General features: G+C 39.1%; 1 protein-coding gene across 1 annotated transcript; it reads right to left on the bottom strand.

The window, feature by feature from the left end:
* Positions 1-81: 81 nt before the first annotated feature.
* Positions 82-15,713, bottom strand: LOC131685516 (uncharacterized). The gene is made up of 2 exons (XM_058969301.1): positions 12,123-15,713; positions 82-11,668 (listed from the first exon to the last, which is right to left on the bottom strand). Exon 1 carries the CDS (start codon positions 15,650-15,652, stop codon positions 13,892-13,894), a length of 1,761 nt encoding a protein of 586 aa, XP_058825284.1. The 5' UTR covers positions 15,653-15,713; the 3' UTR covers positions 82-11,668; positions 12,123-13,891.
* Positions 15,714-18,451: the final 2,738 nt, after the last annotated feature.

The raw sequence follows: 18,451 nt of genomic DNA, 5'->3' as shown, positions 1-18,451 counted from the left end.
TTTGTTTTTTATTTGAAAACAATATTCATTCAGTGGAGGCTTTAATGTTTGTCATCTTTTGCAAATGAAACCATATCCGGGTAATATTTTGGAAAATAAGTTGTACTACTTTATTGAACTGTTACGGTTGGGTTTATATTCGTGCAAAAAATTCGTGGTCAAATTTAGCTGCAGCTTTTAAATTTTGTTTTGACTTTTAAGCTTCATCAATTCAGTCCAATTTATTGGCACCCATTGAAACAAGACTAAACTGTCAAAAGCAGAACTCAGAACTGTTTTAAATCTTTTTCTAAATTTTTTCGCTGCCATCCAAATTTAACCAATGCTTCTAATTTTCATTGTTTAAACAACTTACTCGTACAGCTTGTACTTTATTTCGATTTTCGTTAACATGAAGCATTGCGATGATGTGATTTTGGAGTTAAGTACCTGTCATGCAATTAATAAATGCTTGTGGCTATGCAGGCAGAAATTTTTGTATCCTAGCAGGCCGGTTTGTTCGTTTGGGCGATTTCATTGAAAAACAGCTAAAAAGAGTAAAGTTACCAACCTATTTCAACGTAGACAAGGATTGATTATCTAATGTTTTTGCTAGTGATAGTCTTCTCCGAATTTAAATGCTATTCAATGGTCTCGATATTTCGTAAACAAAACGGTTAAAAATGTTATGACATTTTGATGTCGTAAGACATCTCAAACGAATTCGACGGTGGACGTCTCCCAACATCGACCTGCTTGGATGCGTTTAAAATTAAAACTAAATTAATTGATTAGGCGTTCTGTTTTGTTGTTGTTTTTGTTGTGCTTGCATTTTAGCTGTTAACATGATCGATTTATGAATTCTTCTTTACTTCCACTTGCGATTCTACTATTTCCAAAGTACAGTATTACAGATATGACATACACATACAAACACATCGTCACATGCAATTTAATTATTCTGGATTACATCAACTCCGCCAGGTGAAAGTTTTAGTGGAATTGTATTTAACTGGTTGCTACTCTGTTGGTGCAGAGCGGGCTCGCTACTTATTTTTTGGCATTTAATTGACATACAAAATGGTAACTGCTGAGCTTTAGATTAGCATTCCATGCGTTATAATTTTTATTTTTACGTGATCTCATAATTTATATATATTTTTTTTACTTCCTTGATTGTAAGATTATATGATCATATGAAATTGAAAAGTGCCAAAAGTTGCGAAAATAATTTTATTCACATTTCCAGATGTGCTAACAGTAGCCTGTCATTAGCCTTACCACTAAACTAAGCACAGCTTGCTTCAATCTTCTGCTGACATTTAGAGGAACAGATTATGCAAGAGAACATCGATTTCATTTGTTTATCAATTCATTTATGTATTAATTTTTAAACTATCCGCTTGGATTACAATTTTACGTGTTCTGATTTTACTGCTACACATTCATTTTGTTTTTCTTTTTTTTCGTTTCACCATGTCAATACCGGTTGAGCTCTTACATTTTCCCATTACTGGAACCAACCGTTAACAACTGTTTTTAATTTTCAATTAATCCGCAAAGCAAAGAGCTTTTCCGTGTAATTTTTTTTTTCAACTGCTCAATAATTTCATGTTTTGATTCTGCTCTGGTTCGGAATGAGCCCCTTCCGGTTATTTGGTTTTATTTCAATATGTTAACTTTAATTGCTACACCGTAGGGGGCGATGTACGGATTTCGGGTGAACACGGCGAACAAGTACTCGTTTGCGATTCCGTTCGGAAATGTTTGAACTGGGTGAGGTAATGGTGAATGGGGTAATACATATCAGCATGAACGCACGATTGCTACTTCCGGCTACCGGTGCTGACCTGCGCTGGTGGGTAAACATGACCAAATTTAATTCGATTTTCGTGGTTTTAGTTTTGTGTGGGTTTCGGGGCCCCTGTTCGGTATGAAATGAATGTCGCTTTCTAGTACAAGATCAGTTTAGTGGTTAATTTAGCGTATGGTACAGTAGCTCATCAGAAAAGGGTTTGGACATGCACTTTGTAAATTCAAATTAAATTTCAACATTTATTTCGCTGGCTACCAGATGATCAGATGATCCACATGAACCTTTCTTGGAAGTCAGTCCAATGTTATCTAAAGCATTGGAAACCGTTCCTACTATAGAACGACCTATGTGCCTTATATAAAGGGTGTTACGATCCAAATTTGTTCCATTTGAGCGATTAAACGGGTGTTCAATAAAAAATGAGAATGATTTCAATACCTTTCTGTAAATATAAATTTTATCTCTTCAAGTGAACTCTCTGAACACCACCGAATTGGGTGACATGTTTCTTTTCGCTCAGGTACTGTCAGTTCAATCAAAGATGGTGTCGAAACTGCAAGCACTCCGCGAGCGTGTTGTGCGGTTTTACGAAACGCACGGTCATCGTGGAAAAAAAGTTTACAGTAGACCACTTTTGAGACGAAAACTTGCCCGTGAGTATAGTTTACCGGATCCTAACATCCCTGAGGGTAGAGCGGAAGAACGGTAGCGGCCGTCCGGCAAAGATAATGATGAAGATGAAGAAGGAAGCGAGTTTGCGTGACGCCGGCCGAAAATATCACTGCTATGATATGATTCACAGAATGATGTCGGAAGAAGACTTGGTCCCCCGAGTACACGGACGAGCAAAAAGTTACTTTTCGCTCTTGAAGACCCAGGACATTCCAGGAAATGACAGCCACTATTCCAGCGACAAGTCGGCCACAACCCCCGAGGTAAAATAAAAATTTAAGCTAAAATTTGAAAAGAAAATTTATTCTCTACATCGCCGTATCGAACAGAGGGATTCCAAAGCCGTGGTTCATGCTGAGCGGTCTGGCCATCAATCAAAAAGTGTACCAGGAGGAGTGTCTGGAAAAAATTCTTCTGCTGTTCTTAAAATAGCACCATGAGGACGGGAAGAACGTCTTCTGGCCGGACAAGGCGTCTTCCCATTACGTTAAGAAGGAGTATCTTGAGCAGAAAAAAAGGAACCCGACCAACTTACCCTATTGCCATCCCATTGAAGATTTTTTCGGCTCCCTCAGTGCCTTAGTGTACAAGAATAATTGACGGTACAAGGATACGAAGCAGTTGACCACCAGGATCCGGAAGATGGACGTCAGTGCCGTCCTCTTGTGAGAGCATCGCGACTAAGTTGTGTTGCAAGGCTGGCCAGTATAGTGACAGGAAAAAAATGACCCCTATTGGCCCACCCCTGATTCGATTCCTAATTCCACCAGGAGTACTTGCACCAAATTTGAAGCAAATCGGACAAGTCTAGGTACCGGAACAAAGTGCCTGAAGTTTGTATGGGATTTTTCGACAATTTACATGGAGAAAACTCGCGGTTCCTGAAGAAATATCAGGTTTGGCAGGCTATCTGTATCTGTGGCATGAAAAGCAACATTTTCACTGGAACCGCAATTGTTCACAAGGAAATTTGCGTGGACGAGTGCCTGAAAAAACGCCTGCTGCCTTTTCGGAAGCAACACGAATCTCCCATACTGCTTTTTGCCGGATCTGGCATCTGGTTATTACGGAAAAAGCCATGAGGTGTATGCCATCCATTAAGAGATAGTCGGCTTTCAATGAGCACTGAAAAAGCCTGACCCGACCCTAACGTGAGAATTTTTAAATTCAAGAAACCCGAACACTTCCCGAACCCGAGAATTTGAAATTTGGACAACTTCAGTGGCATAGCCAATATGATGAAAATTGTTGATTTTTTGAAAATGCTGAAATTTAACAATAGTTTCACCAATTATTGAAAACTGAGCAACAAAAGTAGTCTAACGGGTGCCATTCCAGTGTACAAAAAAAGGAACACCAATATGGAACATTGTTCAAACCTCTACAGATTATTTTCATGTACAATACGTCAATGAAGTCAAAGAATGTATACTTCTAAAGTGGGACAAATTTTCGAAAACTTTCTCTAGACCACATAATTTTGAAATCATCAACTTTGCAGGTTTAACAAATTCGAAAAAGTTTTCCAACATAAAACAACGTATCTTACGATATACAAATTCTAGTGATTAATTCTCCTAGAAGAAATTGTGAAAAAAGTAAAGTTGTTGATAATATCATTTTAAACAATTTTGTCGAAAATATGAAGGCTGCATGAGTGCAGCATGTCGAGATATAAAACAATATTTAGGAAAAAAAAATTAAACTTATTTAAGAGGTTTTCTTTTACAAATACAGCCTTATTCTGCATAACGACGGATCGCTTTTTCGAAAGAATGTGAATTGCATTCTCAATAACGACAGTCAAACCAAACGAGAGCCTACTTCAATCGAACCACATTCGTTCGAAAATGTGATCCGTCGTTATTCAGAATAAGGCTGATAGTCTACTGTATTTCGGTATTCTGAATATATAAAGTATTCATGTCTTCAACGAAGTTGTTTGAAATAGCATTTTCGAAAACTTTGCTGAAGACATTAAGTCTCGCGCTAAATTTTCATGAAGATTATTTTGTTTTATTTTGATTATAGAGGTTTTAACCTTAATGTCATTCGCCTCTTCGAGATAGAAAAATCTCTAACCCTATGTGCGGGTTTGGGATTCGAACCCAAATGAGCTACGTACAAGGCAATCGATTTACCAACTACGCTATGCCCGCTACTGAAGATTAAATTCTCTATGATTACTTCTAGAAGGATTAACCACCAAAATTATAATATCAGAAGATGTGCTGTTTTATGTTGTAAAATTCTTCAATACTACTTAACATAGAAATTTGACAGTTTCGAATAATATCACGTATAAGTGCTCGTGACAGTAAAAACGTTATCCCTCATTTATTTTACATTTTTTTCACTATTCAAGCTCACAACTTGACAACGAGTCCTAGTACATAGTACACAAAATTTGATTGCGCCATTCAATTAAGCACTCAAATATATATGTATGGAATTTTGGGCAAATGCGCTAATAGAAGCCGTCCAAACATCGTTCAGCTGCTGAAATTGGTCCTGTAAGCAGCAAATTCGGCGGACGGATCGGAAATTCTCAACTTATTTTGTAGTCTCTAAGAACTGTCAAAATGGTGGTGTTGTTCTTCGAGAAAAAATATTGAATTAGGCAATCCATAAGACGTTCCTGATCCGTTTATTATTAGCGCATTTGCCCAAAATTCCACGCGGCCTTTCCCGATCGAAAGGAACGGCCGCGCTTAGCCAATCTGTCATAATGTCGCAAATTTGCATAACAAAGGGCTGATAAAGAACACAAATAGTTCCAAAAAACAGCCCTGCGTTATGCAACGTTTTGTGCAAGTTTAGTATACCAGATGCAAGTGGTGCTAAATTCACCACGTTCAGTAAAATTCAATTTTTTTTAGATTGCAGAGTTGATATAATTGGTTTAATGAGCTATACTTATCAATCAATTTCTATTTTAAAAGTTGTCCTTGCGTTTAAGACAAAATTGGAGGCTTATTACTACCGCTAACAGCAAATACATGTAATAGTTACACGAAAAACTTGCTGGCAACCTTAGAGCTGCCTTTAGTAATCAGTTAGTGTGGCTTGTATATTTCGGTGAATATCTCAATACCTATTTTTCCACCAACTAAATCGGCTTGCATCGGCACAATCGGCCGACTATGAAACTAATTAATCGGTCGATTGTTGCACCGACTCTTATGGGACTTTAACATGGGCGTTTGCCGACGCGACAACCGATTAAATATGATCGATGAAATCTATTGAAATTGGTCTATTTTAACCAATTAAATTGGTCGATTAGTTGATAGTCTAAAAACTGGAACCAGATTTACACAGATTAAATCTGGCGATTAATATGTTGACGAAAATTGTTCTTCGACGAAATCCAACTTAATCGGGTAATTAATCGGTCGACTTCGAAGCGCCAGAACAGAACAACAGAAACTGTGCAGCAAAGTAGAACAAATATCTACCACACATTTGCCGTATACGTGATTGATTAACTGTAACAAAGATAAGACAGCAACCAATCCATAATCCAGTTTTTCAAAAAATGGCTTCATGACATGGAAAAATTGAGTCCTTCATCAATATAGTGGATTCTAGATACAAAATATTGCAGGCATAAAATAAATTAACAAGAATTTATTTCCATTAATACAAACAGCAGCACTGTTCGGAAGAAACCGGTAGGGTGAAAATATGCAAAAAAGAAGAATGCGGAAGTAGAAATAGTGGTTTAAATGCAAGGACAGTTTTTAAAACAGGATTTGATTAATTAGTTTAGCTCATCTAAGCAATTTTATCAATTCTGTAATTTAAAAGGAATTTTACGGAACTTGGTGAATTTGGCCCCACTTGCAACTGGTATAATCAACCTGCACAAAGTGTTGCATAACGCAGGGCTGTTTTTTGGAACAAAATCATTCATTCCTTCGCTATGTAAAATCGCGATTTTATGACGGATGGGCTAAGCGCGGCCGTTCCTTTCAATCAGGAAAGGCCGCGTGGAATTTTGGTGAAACGCGCTAATAGTGTCGTGGTGGTACTAGGTGTATCTTTCGCTCTACCCATCATCATCAGCGTTGACTCATTTTGCATTGTACGCAATGTTTGGGGCGAATGTTGGTAGGTAGGGGAACTGGCGGTAAAATGAACAGCAAAGTCATTATTTTCTAACTAATAAGTGACTGAGATATTACAATCACCTTATGTTTCTTGTTAGACATGTTTTGTACATATCTGGTAAAAATACTTCGTCATCAGGGTTGTTAATACGATACATTTTTCACGATAATTTATCGGCGTTACTCGTTAACGATAATGTATCGTCATCGGAAACTCCGTTAACGATAATGTATCGTCGCCTTCATCGTCATCGTCGATAACTGTATCGTCGTTTTCATCGTCATCGTCGGTTCATCGGTTATCGCGATACATTTTGCGTTACTTTTCCATTTATTGAAGTTGAAGTTGATCCGGTTAATTTTCAATTGTTTAGAAATAAATACCTATTGAAGGACATGTTGTTGGCAGTTGAAAATCAATAGTTTTGGACATTTTCTATGCACAGGGGGATCCAACGATGCGTCAAAATGAAATAATTTAAACTTTTCGGGAAAGTGTATTATATTGAAGGGAAAGTTGTTGGCAATTGGAAATCAATAATTTTGGACATTTCAATACGCAGAAGGGTCCGACGATGTGTCAAAATTGAATTTTTCAACTTTTCGAGTAAGTTTGTGCACAGAAGAGTCCCAGGTGCACAGTGTTTCCAAGCGGCAAAAAGGTGATCAAAATTGTTTTGACCATGAAGAAAACAAATTTTGAGCTATTGTGTAATTAGTAATTTATAGCACGCAAAATTGTAGTGTATTGAAAAAAACTTCTAAACCACTATTATTAGGTAATTCACAAATTACACTACACATTTTAGTGGTGTGGTGATTAACAGATTTTATTATAATTTTAATTTAAACTAGAAGATTCCGGATTTAAAAAAAGAGAATATACATACACATTTCCAATGTTTGATTACATTTTCTAGTTAGGAAGCTTTTAGCTCCCTCCTCCGTTTCTTCTCTACACTATGTAACAAGATGCTTCATTCTTCCTTCTTTTACCCTTAAATGTGTAGTGTAATTTATGAACGGCCTCATAATAGAGTTTTAGTCGGTTTTTTGAATACAGTGAAGACCCGTTTTTATCAGCCCCTTGGCGAATTTTAGGCTGATAAAACGATGATATTGGCAAAATCGGCACATATTTTTTCTGGTTCTGAAGAGACGAAGTCGAAACGCAAACACCTGGACTAACATATTTTTTCTTTCTTTTTAATAAATCGGAGCGGTTAAAATATTCTTCTTTAGTCCCTCGACAAAGCCTCATAACCCGTTCTGATCATTTAGTAAAAATTTCCCTTAAGGAGGTCTTACAGTACAGTATTATTATTTTTGTATATTTTGCATCTCTAAGATAAGAAAAATATGCTAAAGAAGGAATTTACTCGAATTTGACTTGAACGTAGGTTGGAGCCCACCAAACGATTTTGATAGTGTTTGTTTTGCTTTTTGGACACAACATTCGCTAACTTCTAAGTTGTAAGAGATACAAATAAACTTACATTAATAAAATTCTGTATTTTCTTATGCTGAACAAAATCTTGGAACATTTTGAAATTCTACAAAATTACCAGGAAAAGTATTTTTAAAAAAGAAATTTTCAGGGGTAGATCAAAGAAATCTCCACAAATGTAATTTAAAATCGACAGATAGACACATAGTCTCTTCAGCGAAGTTAATACTTAAGATATTCTCAACAACTTTGCCAAAGAAAGTTTTTTTTTATTTTCATAAATGACCAAACAAAAACTTGCTGCTCAGCTTTAGAGGGATTAATCACCCAACTAATACTTTTTAAATGCAAAAAATATAAATAAACTTTGCTGAAGACACTACAGCCAAAAAATGTTTTTCGTGGTTCAAAGAATTTATTTCACCTTTTTGCCACTTTGGAAACACTGTGCACTGGTGGATCCTCCTGTGAATTAAAAATGTCCAAAACTATCGATTTTCAACTGCCAACAACCTGCCATTCAATATAAAAAGTTCGCGAAAAGTTGAAAAAATTTCTATTTTGACGCACCGACGGTACATTGAAAATGCCCAAAACTATTGATTTTCACTTACCAATAACTTCTTCAATATAATAAACTTTCCCTAAAAGTTGAAAAAATCAATTTTGACACATCGTCGAACCCCCTGTGTATTGAAAATGTCCAAAACTATTGATTGTCAACTGCCAATAACTTTCCCTTCAATATAAAACTCTCCCGAAAAGTTGACAAAAAATTCCATTTTGACTCATCGTCGGACCCCCCTGTGCATAGAAAATGTCCAAAACTATTGATTTTCAACTGCCAACAACATGTCTTCCCATAGTTATTTATTTCAAAACAATTGAAAGTTGACCGCATCAACTTCAACTCAAATAAACGGGAAAGTAACGCAAAATGTATCGCGATAACCACCGATGAATTATCGACGATGACGATGAATCCGACGATAAATTATCGTTAACGGAGTTTCCGATGAGGTTGACGGGTGGTTAACGTTATCGACGATGACGATTAATTATCGATTAACAACCCTGTTCGTCATAAACACATTTTTTCAAACATGATTCTTGATTTCTAAACATGTCCAAAAATGAGACATGTTTATAGCGAGTGGGTAAAATTAACAGATCCTGGTGACCTGCAAAATGTCCTGCATGTATGCAATGCGCAGCGTTGGAAAGCATTTTCGATCAATGCTAATATCCCAACAAATCATGAGCTTTGCATACACACAGGGCATTTTGTAGGCAAAAAAAATTGTCACGGAAGAATTGAATTTTCATGACGTTATATTAACCATTTTACAATCCTGTGGCATCGAAACACATCTACAAACTTGAGGTTATCCATGGGTGTTTGAACTTTTAGGATCTGTTGGAGAGCAACTAGAAAGCTTGTTCTATACATGAGATGTGATTATATTGTCTAAAATTTGATTTTTCTTCACCAGTCCGGGTGTTTTTCCCACACACTAAGTACTAAGAAAATAAATATTTTACATTAAGTAGTATAGTCCTACGTCTACAGTTCGTGCAACCCCATAGGGCTGCCCCTTGTAGTTTTTTTTATTTCAAATTTTGCGGGACAAGAGGGGGTGGAGTTACCGTCAAGCTACGTAATTACCAGGGGGTATTTCGAAGTTTGTGACGAAATGCTACGATGGGGGAGGGGGTGTTAAAAATCTCTCAAAAAATGCTACGTCATTTATGGATGATCACTATTATGGATTATATTTGCAGTTGTATTTTTTTCGAAAAATCGTGCAGAATTTGCATTTTGATTTTAAGTTTATTACATCATCATTTATTAAATGAAGGCATACGAGTTTATGTAACTATTGGAACGCATACGTATATTTGGACGGCGCCGGTGGTTGAGTGGTAAGCGTGACCGCCACTCATTCTAGTTGGCCTGGGTTCAATCCCAGCCGATGTCGTTGAGATTTTTCTGAGGTGAAAAAATCTGTGGTCCCGTCGTCCTTCAGAAGGATGGATCGATATCTAGTCCAGATAGTGGAGTCACCTCTCTGGCGTCGATAACGAAGAAGTAAAATATACTTGCGGAGTGCGCAGTAGTATATACGACCTATAGAAAAAGCAAGTATCGGACTAATATCCCTTTCCTTTCGCGGTCTACTTTCGGGCCTGGCCGGCGCCGGTATTGATCAATAAACACGTTAGAATTTCTAGGAGTTGCACATTGAAAGATGTTTTGCTACTCCCCGACATTAATTAACTACTGATTCCCTGTGCAACTTCGGCTAGTTAGAAATGGAAATGCTAACTTATAGCTTATCTAGAGTTTTAAATTAGAGCTTATGGTTACTTGGGTAACGACACAAAATAATTAAAACAGAGCATTCTGCACCCCCGGAAGGATACTGAACGATCTGCAGTTGATACAATAGCTGGAATAATATTTCCAACCCCCGGAGGGATTTAATATTGGAACATAATCAGCACGCGCTAAGTCTAACATGGTGAAATTGTAGGGTGTAAACATTGGCCATCTTTAGCTACTTTTAACTATAGATCTTAAGGAACGTCTCTAAAAGTAAACAAGAATACAGTTTGACCACACACTTTCTGCTGGTAATCGTCACTCATTTTTTTCGACATAGTGGCTTGGAATACGATATTTTGATACTGTGCAGACAAAACGACACACGGATTGATTTATTTGCTGGTAGCAATGGAGCAGTTTCTAGCATTTGTTGTAAGCAAAACGAGAAGGATGAACTGAACTGATTTAATTTCTTTATTTCGCACATTATAATTAGGTTCTTAAACACGCATCTTTGGCTAGGCCCAAAATCACCGTTCTATCTCAACATAATGCACTTTTAGAAGAAAAATTCCTTAAACGTGCTATAAAAATACAAAAATGCAAAAAATATCCATTTAATCGCCGGTTAATTAAAGTCAGTCTACCTTCTCATCTCGTCCAGAGTAGAAACTAAAAATCGTTCCGCTATAGATACATGGCAAAAACGACTGCAGACGAATTGTGTTGCTATTGGTTTTTGGAAATGTCCTGTAAGACCAGCGACTCGGGAAGTGAAACAATTACGAAATGTGCAGATTGTGCTAAATCTGGGAGAAGTTAACGCCCTGCTAATGTACCATATCAAACAATCAACACAGTGGTTTGTTTCGCGGAACAACGTGCAGATCACCACCGAAAGCTGCCACGTTAACAATATCATCTCCGCAGGGTTGTAGAGAGATGTGCTTACAAGAATTTTCTCCACACGCCCCTGACATCGTGATTAACCAATTTATGTCAAGATACGGCTCAAGATAGTGGCTTCCTTAAGAGCTGTAACTTCGGGCGTCCCAAACATTGTTATTGTGGTGAGAATGCTTCCGTACAAACCAACTCTTATGCGAATCAACCGAAAATGAAACGTTTCATCAGACAATACTGGTTATACAACCATGGTAGATTCCTATGCGCGAATTCTAGAAAAAGATACTGCACAACGGAAAACTTTGTGCAAAAGCAGCTTAGAAAAGCCCACCTACTATAAGCGTAAACAGCATACCGTTATCTTATGCCAAACCACAAAAGCCTACAAAATCAATATCTACGGATCTGACCTAAGAGAAGAGACGACAACAGGCTTCTTGGTCTTCTTAATTTTCTCGACTTGGCCCTGCCGTAAATCTGAAGACAACAAGCGTTCATCGTTGCCAGATTCCCTTTGAATGCTTTTTACAATTGCCGAAAGTAATTGTACCTAAAAGATCGCACCTCTACCAAGAATTTACAATGCTAGCTGCATTTAAAAATTAAATTAAATATTTATTCATGTCTCTCTTAACAATACACGTAACTATATCGTCATTCATGTCTTTTATTCAATTTGCATGAAATGTTGATGTGTATGAAAAATAACCAGAATAGATTCAGCAGCACTATTTTCCATCCCGATTGTAAATATAATGAACGCTCATGACTGGCAAAATGACCAATCAGAAGCTGGTTCAATATTGAGGTTAGAACTGGAACAAATTAGCTACGCGATTGTCTTCTCTTCTCTTAGGATCTGACAGGAACAAATATTCAATCAGCAACAACCACACCCAGTGTCTCCAAGCCAACAACCGGCACAATCAGCAAAGAAGCGCATTTTTGTTTGATGCTTTCTTCGGAAATACTTTGAATTGGCTTCTCAATATTTTGTAGTGTATCCCGTCGATTCAAGCAATAAAACTCGTTTTATAAACTTGTACACAAAGTAGACAACTCCCTTGAGAACGTTTGTTTTATCAAATGTCAACTATAAAATAAAGTTTTCATTTTTCTACGCTTTCAACATATATCAATTTTATAAGGTGAATTATTACAAAGAAATTACTATTTATGTATTTATTTATGTATTTGTATAAAAAGTCCAACTGACAATTTGTCTAAATGAACTAAATTAAACTAAGTTAAACTAAACACAATTAAACTAGTGACAATACACGACGACGAAATTGCGAAGAATTCACGACGAAGTCGAAAATTTCAGCAAACTCGTTGAAGCGACGACTCATTGCTAAAATCGGACTATTGGCAGCGTAGTTAGTGCTGCGCATTTCAGAATGCAGTAGGGCTCGTGGGCGAAGAGAACGGGTAGGCGCGTAGAGGTTGATTTGCGCTAGTAGCTCCGGATTATCATATTCAGCCAGCAGAATCTTTGACACGAAAGTAGCCTGCGCTGCATGTCTCCGATGCGTTAAAGTATTAAGTCCTAAAAGACGACAACGGTCCTCGTACGGTGGCAGGTTTAACGGATCGTTCCATGGCAATCCACGTGACGCATATCGTATGAATTTACGCTGGACTGCTTCGATCCTAAGGCTCCACGTTGCTTGATAGGGGCACCAAACGACGTTTGCAAATTCCAACTGCGGGCGCACCAATGAGCAATAAAGAGCCTTGAAACACAGAGGATCCCGAAATTCACTGGAAATTTTGAAAATAAATCCCAGTAATCGATTGGCTTTGTCGATGGACGCAGAGACGTGATGAGTATACGTTAGCTTTTCATCAAGAATGACTCCTAGATCCTTCACGTGGTCAACGCGATGCAGCTGAGTTCCTGCGATGTTATAGTTGAAGGTAAGCATATTTCTCGTTCGAAAATAGCTGATGACAAAACATTTTGCAACACTAAGGACCATCATGTTTCTTACACACCAGCTATAAAAGGTGTCGATAAGATGCTGTAGCTCACGGCAATCGGCTTCATTTCGTATAACAAGAAAAAATTTTAAGTCGTCGGCAAAAAACAGCTTTCCTCCACGCCTTAGAACGAAAACTGCATCATTCACGAACAGTGAAAAAAGCAGTGGACCCAGCGTACTACCTTGAGGAACCCCGGAAGTGTTGATAAAGGATTCTGAAACAATATCGCCAATTTGAACAATGACTTCACGGTGTACAATAGAGTGGGACATGGACTCTATCAAAAGCTGCTTTTAGATCAGTGTAGATAGTATCCACCTGCAATTTCTTAGACAATTGTTCCGTGCAAAATGACGTGAAGCAGACGAGATTCGTCTCGACCGAACGTCCGGGGAAAAATCCGTGCTGGGATGTACTGATGTAGTGTCGACAAGCAGAAAATAACGCTTCGTTGATGATTGATTCAAATACTTTAGATTCGACTCCAAGCGAAGTGACTCCGCGATAGCTCTCCATGTTGCATCTGTCACCTTTCTTAAATACCGGGAACATTACTGAGCGTTTCCAATCCTCCGGAAATGTTTGCTGCTGAAGCGATAGGTTAAAAATATATGCAAGTGGTGTTACAAGTAAGTCCGAACATTTTTTCAATACAGTTGAAGGTATAGCACTGAGGCCGGGTGCATAAGATGACTTGGTTTTCCGAATTGCAGATATAACCATTTGTTCAGAGACAGTAAACACATCCAAATCAACAGCACAGCAGGAACGTCGCGAGAGGCATTTTCGAGTTCGTTTGCGGTTGGCGAGTCAGTTGAAAAAACACTCGAGAAGAATCTGGCAAACAGCGTACATTTCGCCACAGTTGTCGTAGCTTCTTCGCCGTCGTAAAGCATCCTTGATGGAAGTCCAGTTTCTTTACGCTTCGTGTTGACAAATGACCAAAAGCCCTTCGGGTTTCGGCGTAGATTATTCTGCATGCGGTTTACATAGCGTTTATACAGAAGCTTGTTGTAACAACGATACTCATTACTGGCAAAAGTGAACATGCGCTTACAAAGAGGACACCGTCGATTTGTGTACGCACGTAGAGTTTTTGCACGAGTACGTTTTAGCTTTCGAAGAGTGCTGTTTGACCAGGGCGGCTTGCTAGGAGGCTGACATTTAGGCACTGAGGTCTCAACACAGTTCAGTAGTAGTCGCTTGTAGAGGGCAACTGCAGCATTAACACTCCTTTGGGCATACAGTACACTCCAATTAATTTGCGACAGAAAACTGCGTAGCTTTACAAAATCAGTTTTGCGAAAGTTGAGACGGTCGACAGGAAGAGTTTCTACATACTGAACTGATCGAATAGTGCTAATTGAGATTTCAAGCGCGGGATGAAAGTTGTCAAGTGGAACAATCACACTGGATGCTTCATTAACGGAACATACAGGTATAATAGTTTCACTAACAAAGACGAGATCCAGAAAGCGTGACTGGTGATTGGGAATCATGCTTACTTGACATAATCCGTTGAAAGCAAATCCGTCCAGTAGCATACGACTGGCGATGTTGGTTGTCGAAGCAATCGGGTCAGGGTAAGCGTATCCGTGTCGTGACGGCACCCAAATGAGCCCTGGCTGATTGAAATCACCAAGCACAATCATCACGCCATCCGCGCCAGCTTGTGAAGAAGCGTTATTCACAGCATCAATGTGAAGTTGCATGGCATTGCAGTCGAGTCGCTTTTCAGGAGGAATATAGACAGCACCAATATAAAAGTTCCTCGATGGAGTTGTAATTCTAACCCAAACAGCCTCAACACTGGTTAAACTACCTACATCAATCTCACATGAGGCAAATGCGGTGGAAACAGCAATCAAAACTCCTCCTCCACGACCGCGAATACTGTTGCCACTATTTCGGTCCGCACGGTACACGGTGTAAGCATCGCCGAAAAGCTGCACCGATGTTATCCTCGCATCAAGCCATGTTTCGGTGAAGACGCAAACATCGTAGTCACCGTCCACAGCAGCTAAATACACGTCATCAATTTTCGTCTTAAGCCCTCTCGCGTTCTGATAGTAGATCCGCAAACCGTCAGCGTCATGTGAGAGGTGTCGTGCTGCATACCAATTTTCAGGACTGCGAGTTCGATGATCAGCATAACCACGAGTGACGCGGGGAGAGCAGGATGTACTGTTATCCAGAAAGGGAGCAAGCAGCGGTGCGGAGGGAATGACCGAGTTATGACTGTTGTGTCCAGCGGCTGACTGCAATGGGAGGCGTACTTGAGGGTGCGCAGTATCACGTGTAGCTTCGGAAGGACATATATTCTTCAAATGTTTACCTGAGCGGACAGATGCGATGCGTTCGAAATTTTTATTTTGACATTGTAGATTCGCTGCAGCGGTAGAGTCCATTAAGTTGTGTTCATCATCAGACTGTAAGTGAAATTTACATTGAGGGTGTGCAGTATCTGGAAGTGCTTCGGAAGGACTATACCCTTCTTGGCTTTACCTGACACAGAAGAAGTCGCCGATTCGTCAGGTAGACCGAGATCGCTCGCCGGGGTACAAGAAGTTGGACAGACGAGTTTATCCAGAATAACTTGGCGCTACTGTCCACCACCAGATGGATTCTTCTCCGCAGCAATCCTGATGATAGGTCGTTGAATTTTTGAATTGGTCACAAATTCACGGAAGTAGATGTTCTCCGGCCAAGAGTCTTTGGACAGAGCCTTATCCCTGTATGATTTGCTAACGCCAACTTTAAAGGTTATGAAGCTCAGAGACGAGAGATCCTTGTCCTTAGGAACTAGACGCACTATTCTCGGTTGCAGATCCACCCCCAGGCAGTCTTTTACAAGCTTAGAAATTTCATCATCCGTCGTGCTGGGATCGAATGCTGACAAGTAAACCCATAACAACTCCTCGGGTGGTGAAATTGTTTTTATCGTTTCAAACGCAGCTTTGGATCCACGAATATTAGGGATTTTTGTTTTGAGCGGATCATCTTCACGTTTGCGCTTGGGCGTGTTTGAAACTGGATTATATGCAGCAATCCCTTTCCTAGGCGTGCTTACGGTTGGGGATAGCGGTCTCGAGTCAACTTTAACCGCGAGAGCTTTGACGACATCTTTCAAATCAGCTATGTCATTTTTTATAGATTTCAAGGAACTGTCGTCGGGTACTATGTCGCAACAACGCGAAGCCATTCTACGGAAATTATCATTCGAAAATAAGTCAGCACAGCCGTTGCACATCCAGAATAGGTTCCGTGGGTGGGTTCCCAGGACGTCACGAACATCATAATCCATCTTGACGCAAATCATGTGGAACGAATTTCCGCAGTAGCCACGACATGTGATTCGATCAGAATCATTAACCACTTTCGAGCAGTTGGTACAAGCCATGCTTTTGGTGTAGAAATAACGCCTAGCGGGTATGCAATATGCGCGAAATAACTAACGGGTATGATAACGTGCGTCAATCCAAGCGAACTTGCACGCAATGTGTGATCTCAGCTATCTGCCAGAAGATGTCGCTTTTGGCGGAAAAATTGGGCGTGACGTAGTGCGCAGTGAAAACGTCAACAAAAATCACAAACAAAACTTGCACTTTCACGAATCAACACAACTAGATAATATCGTGCTTGAAGCCACTAAATTTCAATGCACTCGTACAACCGATAAACAAGATAAACACATAAAACAAAAATAAAACAGATCGCGATTGTAAAAATACTAAAAACTTGAAAAAAAACTTTCAGCTCAATAGACAACCGGTATTCAACAAACAGTGATGCCAGAAATACTACTATTGCTCTTCTACGAATACCGGACGTGTTGGCCTATCTTCCGGATAAAAACCCGGGCCCCCAAATACGACCCGGGCCCAGGGCAATTGCCCTGGCTGCCTCCCCCTCTCATCGGGCCTGATGATGAGGTCAATAGATTTTTTTTTTAATTTAACGGTTTTCCATGTCTGATCCAATAAATGCTCCAGAGTTATTTCAACAATTATTTTATTTAAATCAACATTTTTTTATTAAACTTAGAACGACTTGGTAAATTTGTTGTTTCAATCTTCATATCATTTGAGATTAAAAATTATTTTTCTGCTTGTAACAATGCTCACACGTTTCACTTCATCGCGTATTGATAAAAATTACTGTATCTACTCCATTCTCGTCGGCCAAGACTAAAAAGAGCATAAAGCAGTATAGATTTTGGTACGTACAGTTGTTATCCATCGTTCGACGAATTGTGTTCCAACGTTTGTCGATAGTTACGAATGCGAGTTAACCAGTACAGTAGGGTGAGCTTCGATTGATTTTCTACAGCTAAATCTTATTATCTTTCTCATTGCTTTTGTTCAGTGCTTTGAGAAAGATTTAGGTTCGACCGCTATTTCATCGGGAAGATTGTGATCAACATGTGAATCATGGATAGAGAAATTCCTAGCATGATTGCTGTCCCACCCGATATGACTGATCAGTCGACAATTCTTGACGGTATTCCGACCCCTAAATCTACCGCACGACAGATATACGCTTCCGCTTCTACCCTGAAAAAGTCAAAAAAAGATCCACATGTTCCGACTGTTTCTGTTCTGAAATGCTATCAGTTGATCGAGGCTTGTGAGTATGAAGTTGTGAAACAATATGTTGCCTCTCATTCAGTTCGTGTTACCTTCCGTGGCACTATCTTGCCTGATGATTTTTTGAAATCGACCGCGATTTAATTTTTGCTTTGCAATAAAAGCAAAAGCTATCGTCGCACTGAGTTACTCTGTACAAACGACATAGTGTAGATGTGGTCAAACTTATGCAAGTCGCAAGAGTCACATTGTCGATGATATCTGTTTGTAACGTGACTGTCCCGCATACGTAAACAAACAACTCGTCAAGACAGCTAAAACCGGAATCCTCATCTCGACCGAAGTGCAATGCTCACTATCTAAATAAAATTCAGGATTTTGCTATGCAACTGTTGGAGTATTTTGCCAAAATGAGCCGATTTTCGCTTGATCTTACAACAGCCCAAAGTAGATTACTTTGTCTTTTCTGAAACATTTCTTGTGGAAGATTTACACATGAATGCCTCTCCATATAAAAAACTTTCACATTATAAACATTTTTCGGATTCTGCTGGGTTCAACTTAAAATCCATTGGTAGCGTTCTGTGTGCGTCCCTTGGTTGGAATGCGTGTGGAAAGGCT

This window comes from Topomyia yanbarensis, chromosome 2 (assembly GCF_030247195.1).
Source record: "Topomyia yanbarensis strain Yona2022 chromosome 2, ASM3024719v1, whole genome shotgun sequence".
In the NCBI taxonomy this organism is placed as follows: Eukaryota; Metazoa; Arthropoda; class Insecta; order Diptera; family Culicidae; genus Topomyia; species Topomyia yanbarensis.
Note: the sequence above shows the minus strand (reverse complement) of the source record. Positions and strands in the feature narration are given on the sequence as shown.